The 19,716-nt window shown below is 37.6% G+C and overlaps 2 protein-coding genes across 5 annotated transcripts in view; both read left to right on the top strand.

The window, feature by feature from the left end:
- The window catches only part of LOC129751686 (guanine nucleotide exchange factor DBS), a 361,927-nt gene that overhangs the window by 53,551 nt on the left and 288,660 nt on the right, over positions 1–19,716 (top strand). For all 4 annotated transcript variants that reach the window (XM_055747343.1, XM_055747344.1, XM_055747345.1 and 1 more), the window contains one exon: positions 18,909–19,322. In XM_055747343.1, coding sequence (XP_055603318.1) covers positions 18,909–19,322 — 414 coding nt within the window. The remainder of the gene's footprint in view (positions 1–18,908; positions 19,323–19,716) is intronic.
- On the top strand, positions 4,523–5,322 carry LOC129751687 (glutathione S-transferase 1-like). Its single transcript, XM_055747349.1, has 2 exons — positions 4,523–4,716; positions 4,776–5,322. Exons 1-2 carry the CDS (start codon positions 4,573–4,575, stop codon positions 5,295–5,297), a joined length of 666 nt encoding a protein of 221 aa, XP_055603324.1. The 5' UTR covers positions 4,523–4,572; the 3' UTR covers positions 5,298–5,322.

Raw genomic sequence — 19,716 nt, 5'->3', positions numbered from 1 at the left:
TCCTTTCTATAACCTGGAGCAATGAATGGAACAAGTGTCGGGATAACAAATTAAGAGAGGTAAATAACTGCACCTCAACTTGGACCGACCGCAAGGCTTTCCTCGAACGTCGTGCTCTGACACGGTTGCGGATCGGGCATACAAGGTTGACCCATGGTCATCTGATGGAGAAAGAGGACCCTCCAGTATGTCATTCCTGTAATGTACAGATTACCGTTAAGCACATATTAGTGCAGTGCCAAATCTACAAACAAGCACGAACAGACAGTGATCTCTCCAAAACCCTTCGGGAAATTCTTTCGAATGACTCAGACGAAGAGGAAAAAGTCATAAGTTTTCTCCTAAAGAGCAACCTATTTGCTGAAATTTGAAATCTATATTCTGTCCTATCCTTTTTCCTATCTTTCTATTTCTTATCACTCTCCTTTCCTAAATTTATATAAAAAAAAGAAATACAAATACAAAAAAAAAAACAAAAAAAAAAAGAAAAAAAAAAATACAACAACAAGCCACGAAAGGAAAAGGGATGAAAATCCCGGAAAAAGGGAGACGTTTATTCAGGAACTTATCATTGCGAGAAGAAGTCGGTTCTCGATTCGCTAGAGAAGATTTTAGTTAGGCTTCGAGTTGTCATCAGAAAAGTGTTTTTTTTAAAGCGGATTCGTCTATGAGTACGCCTTAGAGCGCATTAGCGCGTATATTATGAGGGCGGATCGTGATCGGTGCCACAAATGAAAAAAAAAATCAAATTGCAATAAATTTTGTGTGTATTGGGCAACATCTTTACGGACTCATCCCTCCCATCTTCCCCAAGATTGTGCGTACTTTCACAATGTTACGATTTGCCTCTTCATTCCTCGATGGTTCGTTCGCCTTGTCGGATGATCAGCCGAACTCTTCTGGGCGCCTGATGAACGCGGACGACAAACCCGGAACTTTGCCTCTTTACCACCGGGATTTTCTTCACCGGTGTGGCCCCTCGAACCACTGAAATTTTTCGCCACTGATGCGGCGATCAGATGCCTCGGATTCGGTGGCTGTCCTACCGGGATTTTCGCCACTGGTGCGGCGATTAGATGCAGACGAATTCCACACCGGTTCGCCGGGATTTTGCCCCTCGTTCGGCGGCTGTCCCCCCGGGATGTTTCGCCACCGGTGCGGAGATCTGACGCAATATGATTCGGCGGCGGTTCCACCGGATATTTCGTCACTTGTGCGGCGATCGAAAGCAGATGAATTCAACACCGGTTCGCCGGGATTATTGCCCCTCGTTCGGCGATCGGAAGCCTCGGATTCGGCGACTGTTCCCGGCATTTTTTCGCCAAGGGTGCGATGATGAAATTCGGTCCGATTCGGCGACTGTTCCACCGGATGTTCGGCTAGTGAACGGTAGATAATGTGCAACTCGAGACCCCAGTCACCCAACCTTCGGGTAGTGGTCATATCACCTCTTGTCTGCAACTCCGATTCTCTACCTCCCCGTGTTGCTAGCTGGGGTGCGAGCAACCTTAGCGGAGATCGGGTACCCAACCCCGGTGGATGCTTTTATCGCATGCACACTGAGTCAGGGGGCTTCGTACGCGTCTGTTCTCCATGTCAGGGGCGGCGTTCGGAGTGTAACAACGTCCTGGTGGTGTTCGGGACCCAAAGCAGCAACATCACGACGGTCCTCCTGCGAAATAGTGGGGTTAGCTGCGGGCCTTGCGAGCCCGTGACTACAAAAAACATAAGCAACGAACAACGAAATAATCCACCGGATGTTCGCCTCTGGTGCGGCGATCGAATGCGGTCGGCTATTCCACCGAATGTTCGCTACTGATGCACGGTGGAATTCGGTCCGATTCGCATCGGTTCGCCGGGTTTTTTGCCACATGTGCGGCGATCAGATGCAGACGGATTCGACGGCTGTACCACTGGATGTTCGCCACTGGTGCGGCATTCGAAAGCAGCCTGGGACCGATTGGATGAGCCGAGTTGTTGTTTGCCGACCCTGGGGAAGATCTCCGACGAAACCAGCGAGAGGAGGGTGTTAAAATAAAAGGAAAAATGCCGCCTTAGCGACCTTTTCTTGGATCTTTTTCCTCGCCTCGAATCCTTTTCTGCAGACACAGCCGCATTTGCTGTCGGACGGTCTGGCGCAAAGCTGCACGTGGTGCGGGCAGGCTGTTTGCCAAGCTTTAACTTTATTTTCCGGAGCTTTTAGGCACGCTTCCGAGCCTCTTTTCGCGACTTTTCCCCCGGACGACACAACTTTTATCTCGTGACGATTTTTTGCGTGCCGACGTTTCATCTCGCGCACCGGAAACGATTAGGTATGACCATGATGAATCTAGATATGGTGGTCTCACTTTGGCAAAAAGTAGACGAGAGTTGGATGCGGAGGAGGGGGCGAAACGCAGCCGAAATTTGACAGCTGGCTGTTTGACTGGCTCATGATGAATCTAGATATGGTGGTCTCACTTTGGCAAAAAGTAGACGAGGGTTCGGGTTGGATGCGGAGAAGGGGGCGAAACGCAGCCGAAATTTGACAGCTGACTGTTTGGCTGGCTGGGATGCCAGGTGCTCTGATGTTTTGTAAAACACGAAGTTTTGCCAATCATCAAGATATTGCTAAGACAAAGATTTCGCCTTGATTTTTGCAAATATAATTCATAGAATCGAAAAAAAAAACTTCCGGCTGAGCTCCGGGCTGGTAAGCAAAGCTGGAAGACGGACCTATAAACGATGCTTATTCAACACTTTTTTCTTCCAAGAGCTGTCTAGAAGCAGCAGAAAGTCATCGAATCGATTGCCGCTTCGATGGCGAACACCCTGAGTCCGACCTTGATGCCAAGGATCGAACAAGTAACATTCGGTTTAGGATTTTGGTTATTTGGTCCACCCTTAAAAGATCCTTCCTATTATCACTATTAATCACAGCTATTTCGGAGCGTCCGAAAAGTGCGGAGTGTATTGTAATTTAAGATACAAAAAAGTGTTTTGAATAAAATGAATTCATTGAATACTCAAATCATTTCTTTTTTCCGGAAGTGTAATTTAAATAAAATAAAATAAACTGAAACAATTTGGTTTTTCAATCTTTTGATCTTTGGTCTACGACAAGCTTGTGCACAGACATACATAGACTTTTTTACCAAATTACTCTATTTTTTTTATCTCAAACACCTGGCATCCCTGCACCCCCTTTTTCGTAAACCTTTAAGCCATCTGTCAAAACTTTTTTCAATATGGCTGAACATGCGATTTGGCATGTGAGACCACCATACTAGATTCATCATGGGTATGACGTTTCGCTCCGATCCTGCACGCTCAGTATGGTTTACTCATTTGTTCTGCACGCTCAGTATAATTTCCTTATTTTCGCGTTTATTCTTTATACGCACTTTTTGAATGAGTTATGTTGCCAATCGCTTTAAACGTATCAATTTTGAGACTAATGAAATAAGAATAAATTTAAATGCAACATGTATATGACCATTGTAGGATAAACGATAAACGACTGTTCGAGGTGGGAACCAAGGTCAGATGCCGTAAGCTGAGTATAGGGACTAGTGAACGTAAACGATGACTTACCACCTGGGTATTCAACTTATAAAGTACATAAAAGGACGTGAATTTAACGGAACATTTGATATTACGGGGGTTTCTCGGCAACTGGAGGATGAGTGAGTCTTTGACGGATAGTGACAACTTTGCGTTTTATCACTTTTAATCAAGAGAGGAATAACTCATTGATTTAGCTACGCCTATTTCTCTGACAACCGGATATTTGACGCTATAAAGCTTGATTGGGCTCATTCGTTTAACCGATCCTATAATGAAAGCTCCTCAGATGGACAGTCAGTTCGTCCCCCAGAATGGCTGAGAAGACGGTTCCTCCAGCATCCTCCAAGAAAACCGCAAGAATGGATGGAGAAATTAAGACAGATGTGCAGGAAACAGGTATGGTAAAGCTTCACTTCATCAATCTTGCAGTAAAGCTGCCTTAAACAAGCAGAGGGATCTGTGAACACTTCGCAGCGTGCAGAGACAATGGACATGCGGGTTATCAACGTATATTGGTCCACCCTTTACGCAGACCATTTGGGAGCAGTCTGCATTCAGTAGCGAGAGTTATGGCCATCTTGATTACGTTGAGTGAGAAGGACGGGTATTGCTACATGTGAGGATGTACGCCATCAGTATGCAGCTCTGAAGCTTCAACACACCACACAAATCGATAGCGAACGCCCGAAAAGATGACTTTCCAAAAAGATATGATGAAAATAAGAAAAAGGGATCAAGTATCCCTATTATCTCCTATATATGTGTCCAGATTCTATCGCCAACAAACCTTTAACTGTTCCACCACTAAATGCTGCTCATAATTCGATGCAATTTTCGTCAGAACCCCTCCCTCGACGAATAAGTAATACCCGTTGAGAGGCTGATAAATGGAGATAAGGCAGGGAACAACACAGCTAGGACTATCTTCAGCGAATGAATACATAGCGGGCGTCACCTTATCATTTGCCAGAACCGCAAAAATTTTGGTCATTCGGTACTCTGCGGTAGGACAAGATAGTCGAGGAAATGGCTCCAATAACGCTGTACACGACTCGTCGATCGGCACCCGGTAGAGCTGTCGAAATTGTGGCCAGACTTTTGGATTTGGAAATGGAAACAACATATATAAACCTAGCCAACAAAGACCACATGACACCGGAATATTTGAAGGTACGTTGTAGAAAGCCTTTTTTAAATGCTTTTCTTAAATGAATATTGAACGATTTTAGATGAATCCACAACATACCGTACCAACAATCGTGGACGATGGAGTTGCCCTTTACGACAGCCATGCCATTAACGTCTATCTGATCTCAAAATACGCCAAAAATGAAGATTTGTACCCACGGAAGGATTTGATAGCTCAAGCGCGTATCAACGCTTGGCTGCACTTTGAATCAGGCGTTTTATTTTCCCGGCTCAGAGCTACACTGGTTCCATTTTTCTACCACGGTGCGAAGAAAATTCCTTCGGAGAACCTCGAGGGATTCCGTCAGGCCTATGAGCTTCTGGAGGCTACCTTGAAGGGGAAATTTTTAGTTGGTGATTCCCTGACACTGGCTGATATCAGTATCTGTACAACGTTATCTACCGCAAACTACCTAGTCCCCATTGATAGCCAGAGGTTTCCAAAGTTGGCAAACTACTTGAATGATTTGGAACGCAATCAGCCCTGGTTCGGGGAACTCAACACGGATCGGAACATTAAGAATTTGGCAACCATTAAGAAAACTATTGAAAAAAATGCTTAAGCTAACTTATAAGGGCAAATAAACTTCCGAGATTTTTATTTTTTTTTTTTAATTTTTGCGTTTTTCTTTAATAAAAATGTTGAAATATCCAGCCTTTTAACTAAAAATCATTGACACAAATGTTTCCCTTCTTTGTTGCTTGACTTCACCTCATTAATTTTTCATTGGATTTTGATTCAAATTTCATGTTTTTATGAGTTTATCATTTATTCCTACCGTTCCACAACCCACATCCAAATGTGCGATACAGATTTCTATACAGATTTTTGGGATTGTAATATAGATTTACAGATTTATTAACCTTCGAAATACAGATTTTAATGTGGCAACGCTGGTTAGCTTCCGACGATTTGCTTTAGGGCGGTCTCTGGATAGGATCAAGATTGAAGGCCGCAGATGAACTTCAGGGCGTAAGATATACCCCCATATACCCTATAGTATGCGAGTATACGCAGGACGGCCCTCAGAAAACTTATCCTGGTCTAAGTTTAGTTCACAGTTCTCAACTTGCTGCATAATGTAAAAGTTCATTTTTTGGGTAATAGTCTTTTAATTAATTCCAGTAGAAATTCACCATTTCCGTTGATTAACTTAATAGAGAATCTTATTCAAGATTCTTTAGACCAACTATCTGTAGAAACATCGTCTCCGGTAATTAGTTTAAGCTCATATTTTTCTTAAATCTTATTTTCATTAAAACAAAATCACGAAACCGACACACTCAAAACCATACATAGCCCATAATGTTCGCTGGATACATTTTTTTCTTTAATCAACTGAACGTTCATCGTTGCATAATTAAGGCACTTGGTGCCGCTCATTAACATCAAAGCAAGCTAGCGAGCAACAGTCAACATAAAACCTACTTTTACATGTTGCCGGGATTCGCCCCAAAAGCACACTACGTTTAATTAAATATTTTATTTTCTAATTTAAACGTCATTATTCGGCTGTTTAGCACCAGCCACAAACTCTCTTCTCGCAGTGAAGCTTTTTCGCTGTACCTACCCATTCATTCATTAGCGCAAAGGGTGTAACAATTTTCTAGTAGCTTGCAGCAGCTCGCTTTACCCAGTGACTTCCTTTCCATCACTCTGATTATGATTATGCTGTTACTACTTCTGCTAGTTGGTACATTTAACATCTCGCGTTTGTTTTGCATTCGGTAGTCGGTTAACAGGTGCAGCGCGTAGTTTTTTCTTTTATTCTTTGGCGATCGCATGCTGCACTCTTTATGAGAAATTTTTAGAGTGGCTAGTTTGTTTATATTACAAAAAATATAACAATGTCTTGATTATTCCAGACGCCAAAAAAAATGGCAGAGTCGTAGTATTTTTCATACTACGTTTGAATAATGGCAGGATCGCCAATGTTAGTGTACTTGAAAAGCAAGAAAATAACTAAAAACAAAGTCAATTTCCTCACATTTTTGCATTCAAGCCACGCTACTAGATTTTCATCATCTTTGGTTATGATCAGTCGGGGTTTGAGGAAGAAAAAAACTTAGGTAAAAAAACACACCGATTGATGAATTAAAACCCGAAGCTTGCGTGATTTTCTTACTTCAGGTATCAGGTATCAGAAAAGGGGTAGGCTTGATAGCGGCACGTTATCCAAACAAACGGGAAAATTGTGCCTAGCCTTTTTTTTACAGATTTCATCATATACCTGAGAAACCTGTAAACCATAAAAGGGTTAGAAAATAAATAAATATTTAGGGCATAAAGCCGATCCACGTAGGGATTTAGAAGCATTGAAGCTTAAAACCACATTGGGTGAAAAATGACCGATTGTTATTTTAGTTTAAATTCTTAGAATTAGATACCCTTATAACAGGATAGGCGAGAGTACATAAAAGCTTTCTAGCAAACGAAAAACAGGCATATATGAGCTAAGAAGAATCATACATTATTGATTCACAACTACAAAATTCAGGAGATTTGAGTTCACAATGATCAGAAAATGTTCTAACCAGGATGCTACAATGAGGGCAAATAAACGATTTTATAATGGCAAAGTTGGCATTAGCCTATCCACATTGGGATTTTTAAGCAATGAAGCTTTTTTTAATCATAATATTGGAAATAAGGACTTTTTTTTAACTTACTTTGTTAAATTCTGACATACATTAAAAAATGAAGTCGGGCAAAAGAGGGACATGTACACACTAAGTGGAAGGTAAATATTGGTACAATAGTACCTCTGAATCATAGTTTAACCATACAGGAGATTCAGAGAACAAAGTCTTGATATTATATATTTTTATTTAACTGACCAGTTAGCGCTCTGGTTAGACGACTACAATGAGCTTTTGTGACGCCAAATTTGACACAAGCGATATGAACACTGCACGAAGCTGTAGCAGTGGATTCCAGAACCAGGATTGACGTATGATACGAAATATCAAAGTACGATATTAAAAGAGCTTTGACTCTTCTTAACACTATAACCATTCTAAAGCTAAGGGAACATGTATCAATACAAAAGAAGTGACATATATTAGGTGAAACAGATATGACTGTCGACATGCGATACAAGTTTTGATCAAAAACCTGATTAAATAGGGAATATTGAAGCCATTTGGCAACCTAAAAAAAAAAAATATATATATATTTTTTTTGAAATTTTTTTTCCTCGGAAACAATATTTGTACGGTTTCAATGATTGAATAACCATGACGCAATTTTAACAATTAAATATCTTTATATGAACGGACATTAACCTCCACATAATTCTGTTACCAATCCAAAGATAGAAGGAGCTGAATACTAGTCCATTATAAGGAGAAAACATTAATTTTGCGCTTGACGTAACAGATATAACTGATGTAATTTAGATCATATTCTTCTATGATTTCAAATCGGTAAATATTAACAAATGGCCAAAAGCAATGGGACCGTAAGCGATGCGTTTGCGATTCACATTTGAACACTTATGAAGAGATTTTATTGAACGGAGTTACTAGGAGAGCAAAGAGATTAGTTAAGTGAAAAATCATATTCCAAATTGGTAAAACGAGAAAATATGGAAGAATACAGCTTGTGCAAATGCATGTACTACATATGCACTATTGGCATACCCTTCTCGAGAGAAAATACGTACAAAGGTCAAAAAATACTAGCAAGAATTTAAAACTGATTCAGATTCAAAACATTTTCTTCCAATGTTTTGAGCTTGAAAAACTTCTGAACTCTGCATGCAATAATTGACCTTGACCTATTTTCTCCCCCGCCCAGATACAGCCTCATTGATTTCCAATAGACAGAAATATGAGATAAACGTATCTGGGAATTCAAGCCACGCTACTAGATTTTCATCATCTTTGGTTATGATCAGTCGGGGTTTGAGGAAGAAAAAAACTTAGGTAAAAAAACACACCGATTGATGAATTAAAACCCGAAGCTTGCGTGATTTTCTTACTTAATTTCTTTCCCCTTCGGGACAGGTTGCGTGTGGCGCAAATTGGGAATAGGGATAGGAGGCAGATAGAAAAAAGCGATAATTATGGCCACAAGCTCTTTCCCATTAGACGAAAGGAAGGGAAACTGTGGAATTGAAGACTCTCTCGAAGAAGTTGTGTAAAATGTTGCTTGATATTGCTGTATGTTGTAAGAGGTTTTTCGTAAGTTGGTAGGAGTCATTCTCAGATTTTTGTTAGTGTGTCTCAACTATAAAAGCTGGCAAAAATTTAACATATAATTACGTTATACTTGGGTGATCGCAAAAAACACGACGAAAATGACAAAAACGACAAAAGTGACAATAATGGTAAAAAATGAAGAAAAATGATGAAAATCACAAAAATAACGAAAATTTAAGAAAAAAAAAACATACCAAAATACAAATACAAGTCACAAAAATTATATAAACAACAAAAATGACATAAATGACAAAATTGACAAAAATTACTAAAATGACTAAAATAACAAGACAAAAACAACAAAAATTAGGAAAACGTCAAGAATGACAAAAACGACTTAAATGGAAAATATGACAAAAAATTTCAAAAATTTAAAAATGAATACAATGACATAAATGACATAAATGACATAAATGACATAAATGGCATAAATGACATAAATGACATAAATGACATAAATGGCATAAATGACAAAAATGACATAAATGACATAAATGACATAAATGGCATAAATGACATAAATGACATAAATGACATAAATGACATAAATGACATACATGACAAAAATGACAAAAAAGACATAAATTACATAAATGACATAAATGACATAAATTACATAATTGACATAAATGACATGAATGACATAAATAACATCAATGGAATGAATGACATAAATGACACAAATGACATTAATGACATAAACGACATAAATGACATAAATTACATAAATGACACTAATAAAATAAATGACACACATGACGTACATGACAAAAATGACAAAAATGACAGAAATGACAGAAATGACAAAAATGACAAAAATGACAAAAATGGCAAAAATGACAAAAATGACAAAAATGACAAAAAATGACAAAAAATGACAAAAAATAACAAGAATGACAAGAATGACAAAAATGACATAAAAGACATAAATGCCAAAAATTTCAAAAATTACAAAAATGACAAAAATAACAAAAATGACAAAAATGACAAAAATGACAAAAATGACAAAAATGACAAAAATGCCAAAAATGACAAAAATGACAAAACTGACAAAAATGACAAAAATGACTAAAATGACAAAAATGACAATAATGACAAAAATGAAAAAAATGACAAAAATGACAAAAATTAGAAAAATGACAAAAATTAGAAAAATAACAAAAATGACAAAAACGACAAAAAACACAAAAATGACGAAAATGACAAAAAAGACATAAATTACAAAAATGACCAAAATGACAAAAATGGCAAAAATGACAAAAATGACAAAAATGATAAAAATGACAAAAATGACAAAAATTACAATTTATAAAACTACATTTTAACTTGATTTTTCGGGAAAAATAGGAACTATTCGAGCTTTTAAAATGATAAAAAAGTGTAGCCGTGTGATAATTTTTTGTTGAACTAGCATCGGTGCGTTTTGATTCTATGCAAAAGTGTATTTTTTTTTGGCAAATAGCATTGTAAAATGATAAACATGAACTGTTTACTATAAAACACTATCGATGCATTTTCAGTTTGGGAGAAATATTATTGGGGCTTATTCTGCGAGGCGAGTGACGTGAATTGACTCCGTTTTTAAGAGTCACCGTATTCTAGCAGGCGAATGCCGTGACTTGAATGAACTTTAGGTGACTTGAATGAACATTTTTTTACTGTCACCGTATTCTCAGAGGCGAATGGCGTGACTCAAGTCGGTGGCAAGTGACTTTTGGAGTCGTAACCTATTTCGCAGGTGACTCTGTTGGAAACGAGGTGGAAAAGCCAAGAAATATATGAAAATCGAACGGAATTGGAATAAATCATTTAAAAAAATGTGAATTGCAATTTTGTAAATATTTTAACGTGAATTTTTATTCCAAAATACGTTCTTCTACATAACGATAGTAGCAACCAAACAAACAGTTGGGGTTCTATCCCCGCCGGCTGATCGAAAATTTTCAAGACTCGAAACAGACAAATGGGTGATGTGTCTGCTTAACGCAACCAAGAGCTTTGCGATTACTTTTACACTATTTTCGTGTATTTCCAATGAAAAAATACAGATTTTTTTCATTAATCTGCTTTATTGATTTGGCGTTCCATTTTCTTTCACCGTACTATTATTTAACTCTTGTGTTTGTCAGGTACTATAAATAGCTATCCATCGTATTATTTTACGGTAGTTCATCAGTGCAGCAGAAGGGGCAGTTAGTTCTGGAAAAATTATGACATGTAAAAATTAAAAAATATCCCTAATAAAATAAAAACTATCTTTTTTAATTTTCTAAACATTTGCCTTGGTTACGTGCCTTGACAACAAATCATCAAACTGATGCTGCACATCGTCCTCCTTAAACGCCTCAACGGCTTGGAACCGCTTTTCCGGATCCGACAAGGGCTCAAGGTTATTTATCAGCATCTGTTTGATCAGTGGCAAATGCTGGCCTTCCCATTTATCGAAAAGTTCGCAGTGTTGATTCCTGAGGCTGGCTGTTTAGGCTGCTGGCACATTGAAAAATAAACTGCTCGAACTCCAGCCACTGGTTGTTGGCATGGTCATCAATAAGATTCGGGGCAACCTCCGCAACCGCGAATCTTTCGCCGCATGCTCGGAATTTCCGATTGATGCTGCAGCGTCGCATTCGTTAACAGAATTAACTGATTGAGCTGTTCCTCCGATTCGGTGGTAGATTTAAAAATTTCCGAACCTCAGCCGAGAACAGCCCTCGTAACAGTACCGTGGCTATGATCCGGGTATCCTCGGTCATCTTCAGATTCTGGATTTGCTTCAGCAGATGTGATGTAGGCCTCCTGGAGACGGGTATTTGCCGTTTTACGTACCGGCAATGGGCGCTATGCTGATGTTTAAATTTTTGGAACCAAACCGAGCCGTCGAAAAATGCTGACGTGCTTTGACAGCTTGTTGGATTCATTTTGTATTCATGCGAATGAACGCAATGGTAAAAACCAATGATATGTAGAGATAGGCGATGCATAAATTTATGTTTCAAATTAATGGTAACCAAAAGAAACAGAAGTTACTTTTTATTGTTGATAAAGTGCTTGGGCTTGTTGCAAACGTAAAAATATATACTTGGCTAAGAAATCAAAATACATTTACACTCAAAATTTTGAAGAAAGTGTGCAAAACTGTGCATTAAATTGATCTGGTATGCATCATCTTAGTATGTTAGAATGTTGGGCAATAGTCATTTGGGATGAATTTCAAAGAACTGCCAATCAGTACCAATCAGAGGTGCCAGGTTGTTTTGTCAAAAATCAGGACAACGCGAAGAAAAAAATCAGGATTTTTCAGGACACCACTAAATTTGTTTAAATAACATGCAGTTCTACTTCAATTGCATAACTAAAGGCGGAATATAGGTGTTGAAGACGTCTCGTATTATGCAACTGAAGCGAGAATAACCTTGGATGACCTGCAGTTAACATCGAAAAACACCATTTAAATATCGTTTGAACCGAAGATTATCATTGGTTAAACTATTTTATTGAAGATTTTTTTTATTATCCCATCATTCAACAATAAATTTAGTTATAATTTCGATATTTCTTAAAAATCAGGACAAATCAGGACATTTTAAAGCCAATTTTCAAAAAATCAGGACAATTCAAGCGTTTCTGAAAAATCAGGAGGGCCTCTCGAAAATCAGGACAAATCCTGAAAAATCAGGACACCTGACACCCCTGGTGCCAATCCATAAACATAACTTGATTTTACAGGTACGAAGTTCTTGCTTTTGCATATGTATTAGTAGTTTAAAAATATGGAAAATTTGTATGAAATCAGTTGTGTATATCTAAAGGCCCTGTACATTTTGTGTTCCCAAAATTGAATGTTGCCAAAATCGAACGAGGTCTGTATATTGTTATGGATATGTCCATTTCATTATAATTAAATTATTTGATTTTAAAAGTAAAAACTAAGAACAAATAGTACGCCATTTATTCAAGCAACATTCCATTCATTGTTGAGTTATCAAGCACACTTTTCTAATCGAACTCTAATTCGAAAAAAATTAAAATATCCGAAAGATTACAAGACCAAAAAACAAATTTTGGAAGATTAGAGTTATTTCACCTTTTGTATTCATCATTTTGATGAGTTTATCGATAAAAAATACTTGATTTATAGGTTTTGAGCAATGATATATTATTATTTTTAATGTTTCATCTCCGAGTATTTTAACTTTGTTCTGGCCTCATACAGCATAGAAAAGGTTTTCATGTTCAAATAATTAAAAAAAAAACAAATTTCAACATGTTCAAATCCGAAATTTAAATTTCAGTTCATTTGTTATTTAAATTCATATCCTTGTTAAAAATAATCAAACAACAACTTATTCAGTTTTGTACAAAGGCTCCAAAATTCAAATTTATTTCAAAGCTTATGATAGACCTATTTTTTTTAACAAGGTTTCGAGAGATCACTTACAGGAAAATAACTATATATTTGGCTTCGGCTCATTCGACTTTTAAAATAAAATGAATTGAAAGTTTTAAAGTTACGCAATCATTGAAAAACAAATATCTAAAAACCAAAAATGTATATTTTTCGTAGATTTCCTATTTTTAGAGAAATAAAAGTTGAAAGATGTAAAATTACACAATTTTCAAAGATTTTTGGTGTTCTGATTCATTTGTAAATGTTCAAGGCTAGGAGGTTATTTTATTGAAAACTATTATGTTAAGAAATAAATTTCTATTTTACCTACATATATGTTTGTTTGTTCAAGTTATTGAGACAGAACAATTGCATATGTTTATTTCTATATTAAGAAAAGGATTTTTTTTAAGGATTTAGTTCTTTTAAAGACTGTATTTATTTTTTATTTAATTGTTTGTTTGAAATTTAAACTTTTAATCTGAAATATGTTTTTATGAAGGTTTTTTGTATTTGAAATTAGTTCTCTGTGGAATTAGCATGACGTTTAATCGAAAAATTCAAATTAACCTGACAATCGATAATATAGAATGAAATTTCAGTTTTCAATCTGAATTGGATCTTTGAATTTGGAATTCTCTATAGCTATTTTACTTTTTAATTCTTATTTTTTTAATCTAAATCTGAAAATTTATCACGCACAAAAATGAAAATCTCAATTCTCATCATGGACTAGAGCGGAAGACAATACGGGCATGTTCGAAAAAGATTGGTTTGATTTTTTTTTCATGCATTTGTTATATTCAAATTCTTCATGAATGTGACATTTTTGACATTCGCATGGTGAACCCGATGAAACTGGTTCACCGCCTATGGAACGTCAAAATGAACTATTCGTCTCTGGAGCAATGAACTAGTCACCTGGGAGTGAGTCGACTCTCGGAATACCCCGACTATAGTCACGTGACTACGACTAATGTGACTACGAGTCACTTCATTCGCCTCGCAGAATAAAGCCCAGGAAGTATAGCTGAAACTTCAATCGCGTTTTACTCGTTTGCACGTTATTTCACATGGGACAATTTTGCTTGGAACGGCAGTGTTACAGCGAAAATTATAAAGTAGTGGTGTTTCTGAAAACCGTTCGATTTTGGCACATGTGCAAAATACGGATGTTTTGCCAAAACGAATGTAGCCAAATTTCAATATTGTCAAAAAAGAACGTGGTCTGTACCTACATATTACAAAAATGGTAAAAATTACAAAATGACAAAATGATAAAAATCTTAGATACGGTACTCTATCGTTTTGACATTGCTGGCAGCAATTTGTGTAGTTGCGGCCAAGGTTACCATGACATCGAGCATATTGTTTGGTCGTGCGAGGTCCATCTTGTCGCCAGAACGAATTTTATAGACTCCCTTAGTGTGAGATATGAGCGAATCAATCATAACTTGTGTTGCAACAAGTTAAACAATGCAACTGGCAGCACTATTTGCCAGCATTGTCAAACCGTCACGATTGATATCTCTCTCGCTCCGACCTTCTCCTTCTCGCCAACGTGGTTTGCCACTGGCTCAATCAATCCGTCAGTCGTCCGTCTCTCGTGCATCTCAACGGTCGTGCACTTTTGTCGCGGAGCTAACAAACTTCAATTGGACGCAGGAATTGAGACCGTCGCACCGGTTCTCCGATAGACTCCGGAACCGGTCCCACATTTTGGCGACCGTGACAGGACAGGACATCACAGTGTTGATTCCTGGAGGTGAAATAATCGGAATTGAGTGTAAGACGCCAACAAAATGTTTTAAATGGCGGCCAGCAAAGTGAGAAAAACAATTGTGGAAGTGATGCAAGATTCATGAGGAAAAAATCGAAAGTTTGGCCAAAGTATGGCGGATACCGACTTAGACCAACAAAATCCGGCGGATACCGGTATAAAAATGTCCATAGTTCGGCGGATACCGACTATGGTTGGAAAACCGGCGGATACCGGTATAAAAATTTTCATAGCTCGGCGAATACCGACTATGAAAACCGGCGGATACCGGTATACAAATTCTCATAGTTCGGCGGATACCGACTATGGCTTAAAAAATTCGGCGGATACCGGTACCAAAATGTACATAGTTTGGCGGATACCAACTATGGATCGAAAACCGGCGGATACCGGTATAAAAGTTTCTATAGTTCGGCGGATACCGACTAAGGTTTATAAAATCCGGCGGATACCGGAATAATGAGTGATGGCAAACAGTTCTGTGGATACCGACTTTGAAAATAAACCCGGCGGATACCAGTGAATGGGAATCAAAGTTCGGCGGAGACCAACTTTAAATTGAAAGCTTTAAACCAAAAAAAAAAAAGGAAAAGGCGGCGGATACCTGAGATTTTATTCCAGTTGTTCGAAAGATGTCGACCTTGGATTGAAGATTGATAGAAATGAAGATCCGGCGGATACCGGATATTAGATTGCGATCTCTAGATACCGAAAACGCATGGAATTGTTGCAAAAAAAAAAAATAGAAATAAGATCGGAAATTTCTACGGATAATAAAACCAGATGTGTCTAATGATTTGCGTTTTTTTTAAGAATTCGACTATTTATTGATGTTTTGAATAAAAAAAAAAATGAACATTCAGGCGGATACCGGATGACTATAAACCATTCTATTGTTATCTGTTTTATGCTTTCGACATTGAAATTTTAATTCTATTTGGATCTAGTTGGGAAATGGTTATTGTTTTAACGTTATATACGAATTTCGAGATCAGAAACTAGTGATTTAGAATCCCGGTGGATACCGGATGATTGTAAACAATAATGCATCAGTGCGATTTTTTTGAACCTCAATACCCGAAGTGTGAGTTATGGTTCGATTACTCGAGTTTTAATTGTTCGATCAACCTAGTAGCGATTCTGCTCTGGAAAAATTGATCGAAAAACTAGCGTACGGTCTTAGTGTTAACGAACCGTAACTGTAAGGTATTGATCTCATGTTTTTTCGTTCCTTCTCTTACTTAGAAATAGATGTTTTTCGGGCCGGTGTTTTACAACTTTCAAATTCGATTGATTGGAGAAGTTAATGAAAACCTGAAAGAATGACCAAAACAACTGTATTGAATCTTGATCCACGAATATTGTAGAGTTTTCTGATCCGTCTGATTTATGTTAAAGCATAATGCTATGGGACAGATTTCTTACAGAAGATTGTGTTGGACATGAATGTATGAACGGTGTTACAGATCTCTAAAACGAGTAAATTTTGTTTATCTGTGAGACACTAAATGCGCTCGTATATACTGAACACATGCAAATAGTTTACTCCTGAAGAAGGATTTTGACTGGATAATTGTATGTGTAACTGTCGGAATTTGAGAACTTCTTTTGTGACAAAAAAAAAAAAGTTTGATCTTAATCTGAATTTTTGGAGTCTGTGAAGGCTGCTGGTGAGGCCTGAGTCTCATGGTAAAGTAAATAAGTCGTTTGACACAAAAGTCAGGGGTTGAAATTAACTGTGCGACTGAATGAATCTTTTTCTGAAATTGATATCTGACTATAAAAAAAGGGATACTGAAATGTTATTTTGTCTTATGAAGGTTAAAATCTATTATCTGAGCTTGAAATCTTTATCGATAACATGAAACGATTGCATCGATTGTAAAGTTTAGAGTATTAATCTCAAGATTCAATCAGGAATTTCGTCTGAAGAGGTGTCAAAAGTCGGAATTGGAATTGAAAAAAATCTGAGTTATGATTTTTGCACAATAATTTTGGATTCTGAATTTTTCTTGAAAATATATCTATGAAAAATTAACTTTTCGAAGCTAGGACAAAATAAAGGATTATGAATAAATGATTACATGCTAGTATTATTGAATTCGAAAAAAAAGGAAGTATAGAATGGAAAAATTATAACGGCCATTCTCTATTTGAATTTCGGAAAGAATGGTAAGAAGTTATCGGCAGTGAAACGTTAAATTACTCTCAGTGTAGGATGATGTGATATTAGGTGAAGTCATTAAGTCAGAATTTGGAGAAAACTTTCGAGATGGAAGGTTACCAAAGAAGTAAGCGCTTGAATATTCATAAAAGAAACAATAGCCGAATGCCATGCTTTGTTTCATTTTTCTGGAGAAGAGGGAAGATGTGAGATATGAGCGAATCAATCATAACTTGTGTTGCAACAAGTTAAACAATGCAACTGGCAGCACTATTTGCCAGCATTGTCAAACCGTCACGATTGATATCTCTCTCGCTCCGACCTTCTCCTTCTCGCCAACGTGGTTTGCCACTGGCTCAATCAATCCGTCAGTCGTCCGTCTCTCGTGCATCTCAACGGTCGTGCACTTTTGTCGCGGAGCTAACAAACTTCAATTGGACGCAGGAATTGAGACCGTCGCACCGGTTCTCCGATAGACTCCGGAACCGGTCCCACACTTAGGGCCCGAGGAAAACCACCTAATGTTCCAGTGAGAGATGTACTAGCTGTACTAGATTTGGACTACATGTTCGAAATCTACCTTTTTCTAAAAGCTATCGATCTTCGACTATAATTCTTTTTTATTTTTCAAATTTCCCTTTCTATCTTCTTTTCTTCTCTCACAAAGTGTTAAGTTAAGCAAACAATTGTAATCACCCAAAATCGATTTTGGCTCCTTAAAACCTAAAGGTATGAGCCGTTTCAAATAAAGAAATTGTTAAAAAAAAAAAAAATGATAAAAATAAAAAAATTGAGACAAATAGTACAAAAATGACCATATAATGATAAAAATGACAAAAATGATAAAAAATACAAAAATTACAGAAATAACCAAAATAACAAAATTGACAAAAATAACTAAAATGATAAAAACGACACAAATGACAAAAGAGAAAAAAATTACAAAAAAATACCAAAGACAAAAATGACTTAAATTACAAAAAAAAAATTTAGAATTTGAACTGCATCTATTCCCGCAGCGTTAATTGAGGCCACAGTTGTCAATTGCTTGAACTTTGGCTTGAAACTACCAAGCTCTAGAAAAATCCACTCAACAATTAAAGCATTCCAAATGCATTGTGTGCACATTTTTTTTAAATTCAAGTACAAAATCATTCCACAGATCACCAGATAGAGAGAGAGGGGCAATTCAGGCAGAAGACTCAAGCTTCAAATGCTGGTGCAAATAAATATCCATATGCAGATAAAACGAAGGCCTTCGGAGAAGCATCGCCGGGAGAAGCAGAAAACAAAAACAGAAAAAAAACAAAAACAAATAAAACGTGACACATTGGGGCCAGCCAACCCTCTCTGGATTTGAACGACGATCTAACTAAGCCTGCAGTTAATCAGTTAGTCAGTCAGTCAGTCTGACGCCTCAATATGTAGACCAATAGCACCCATTAGCCGGGTAACCTTCGACGAGATGTTGAATTCCTCCATTTATTGATGCTCGTGTTTTTCAGTTAAATGAATTTTTTATACCCAACTTCTATCCCTTTATTCTTTAATTATAATGTTAAATGAATTGCCTACTTAATAATCTACGTCTGGCTTCAAGTTCTAACCATGTTCCATTTTTTTCCTTTCCCTGATTATAGAATCTCCCCTGAGCCAAACCGGCAATGGAACATTCCACAACCACCACCAGCATCTGTTCCAGCACCAATCCTCGATAACCTCGTCCAGCTCCATTCAAACGGTGCTGCTGAATCAGAACCTGCAGAACGCGTCCCAGGTGAATCGGCTAATAGACAATGTGTGCGCCAACGGCAATCACCTGAATCTGAACACGTTCGGTAGCTGTGGGTCGTTGATAGCCACCGGCCATGCGTTACCCCCAACTGGGACTACGCCGGCAGTGTCAGTCGGCGCCGGAGCAGCTGCTGGAGGACAAAAACCGGCACTAGCTGGTGGGGAGCAGCAAATGGCATCCAGCGTTAGTTCCGCGGAGGAACCGCTGAGTGTGGCCGATGTGGCGGAGCTGCTGCATCCTCAGTATGCCATTATCACCGGTAAGAATTGAAGGGGGAATCGGTTTATTATGTTGGTCAGATTTTTTTTCATCGTTTCACTGAGAGAAAACGCCAGAATGTATGCTAGATTTATTCAGAGAGTGTTAGAGGGAGAGAGTTGAAGCTGTATGTCGCACGATATTTTCTTCTATGCGATGCTACAAGTTAGTGTAATGTTATGGTGATAAGTTCAATGTATCGAGGGATTTTCGTTGCGCAACATAATGAAACATGTTGCATTGTCTCATCAACCTTTAAAGAACTGCTGAAAAAATTGACCCTATATTTATTGAGATTTATTTTTTAAAGAGAATTAGCGTATTCTGAATGAAAAATTTAGAGTTTATTGACATAAATAAAATTTAAGATCACAGTATTGTTGACATTCCTCTCA

Source organism: Uranotaenia lowii, chromosome 3, assembly GCF_029784155.1.
Source record: "Uranotaenia lowii strain MFRU-FL chromosome 3, ASM2978415v1, whole genome shotgun sequence".
NCBI classification, from domain to species: domain Eukaryota; kingdom Metazoa; phylum Arthropoda; class Insecta; order Diptera; family Culicidae; genus Uranotaenia; species Uranotaenia lowii.
Note: the sequence above shows the minus strand (reverse complement) of the source record. Positions and strands in the feature narration are given on the sequence as shown.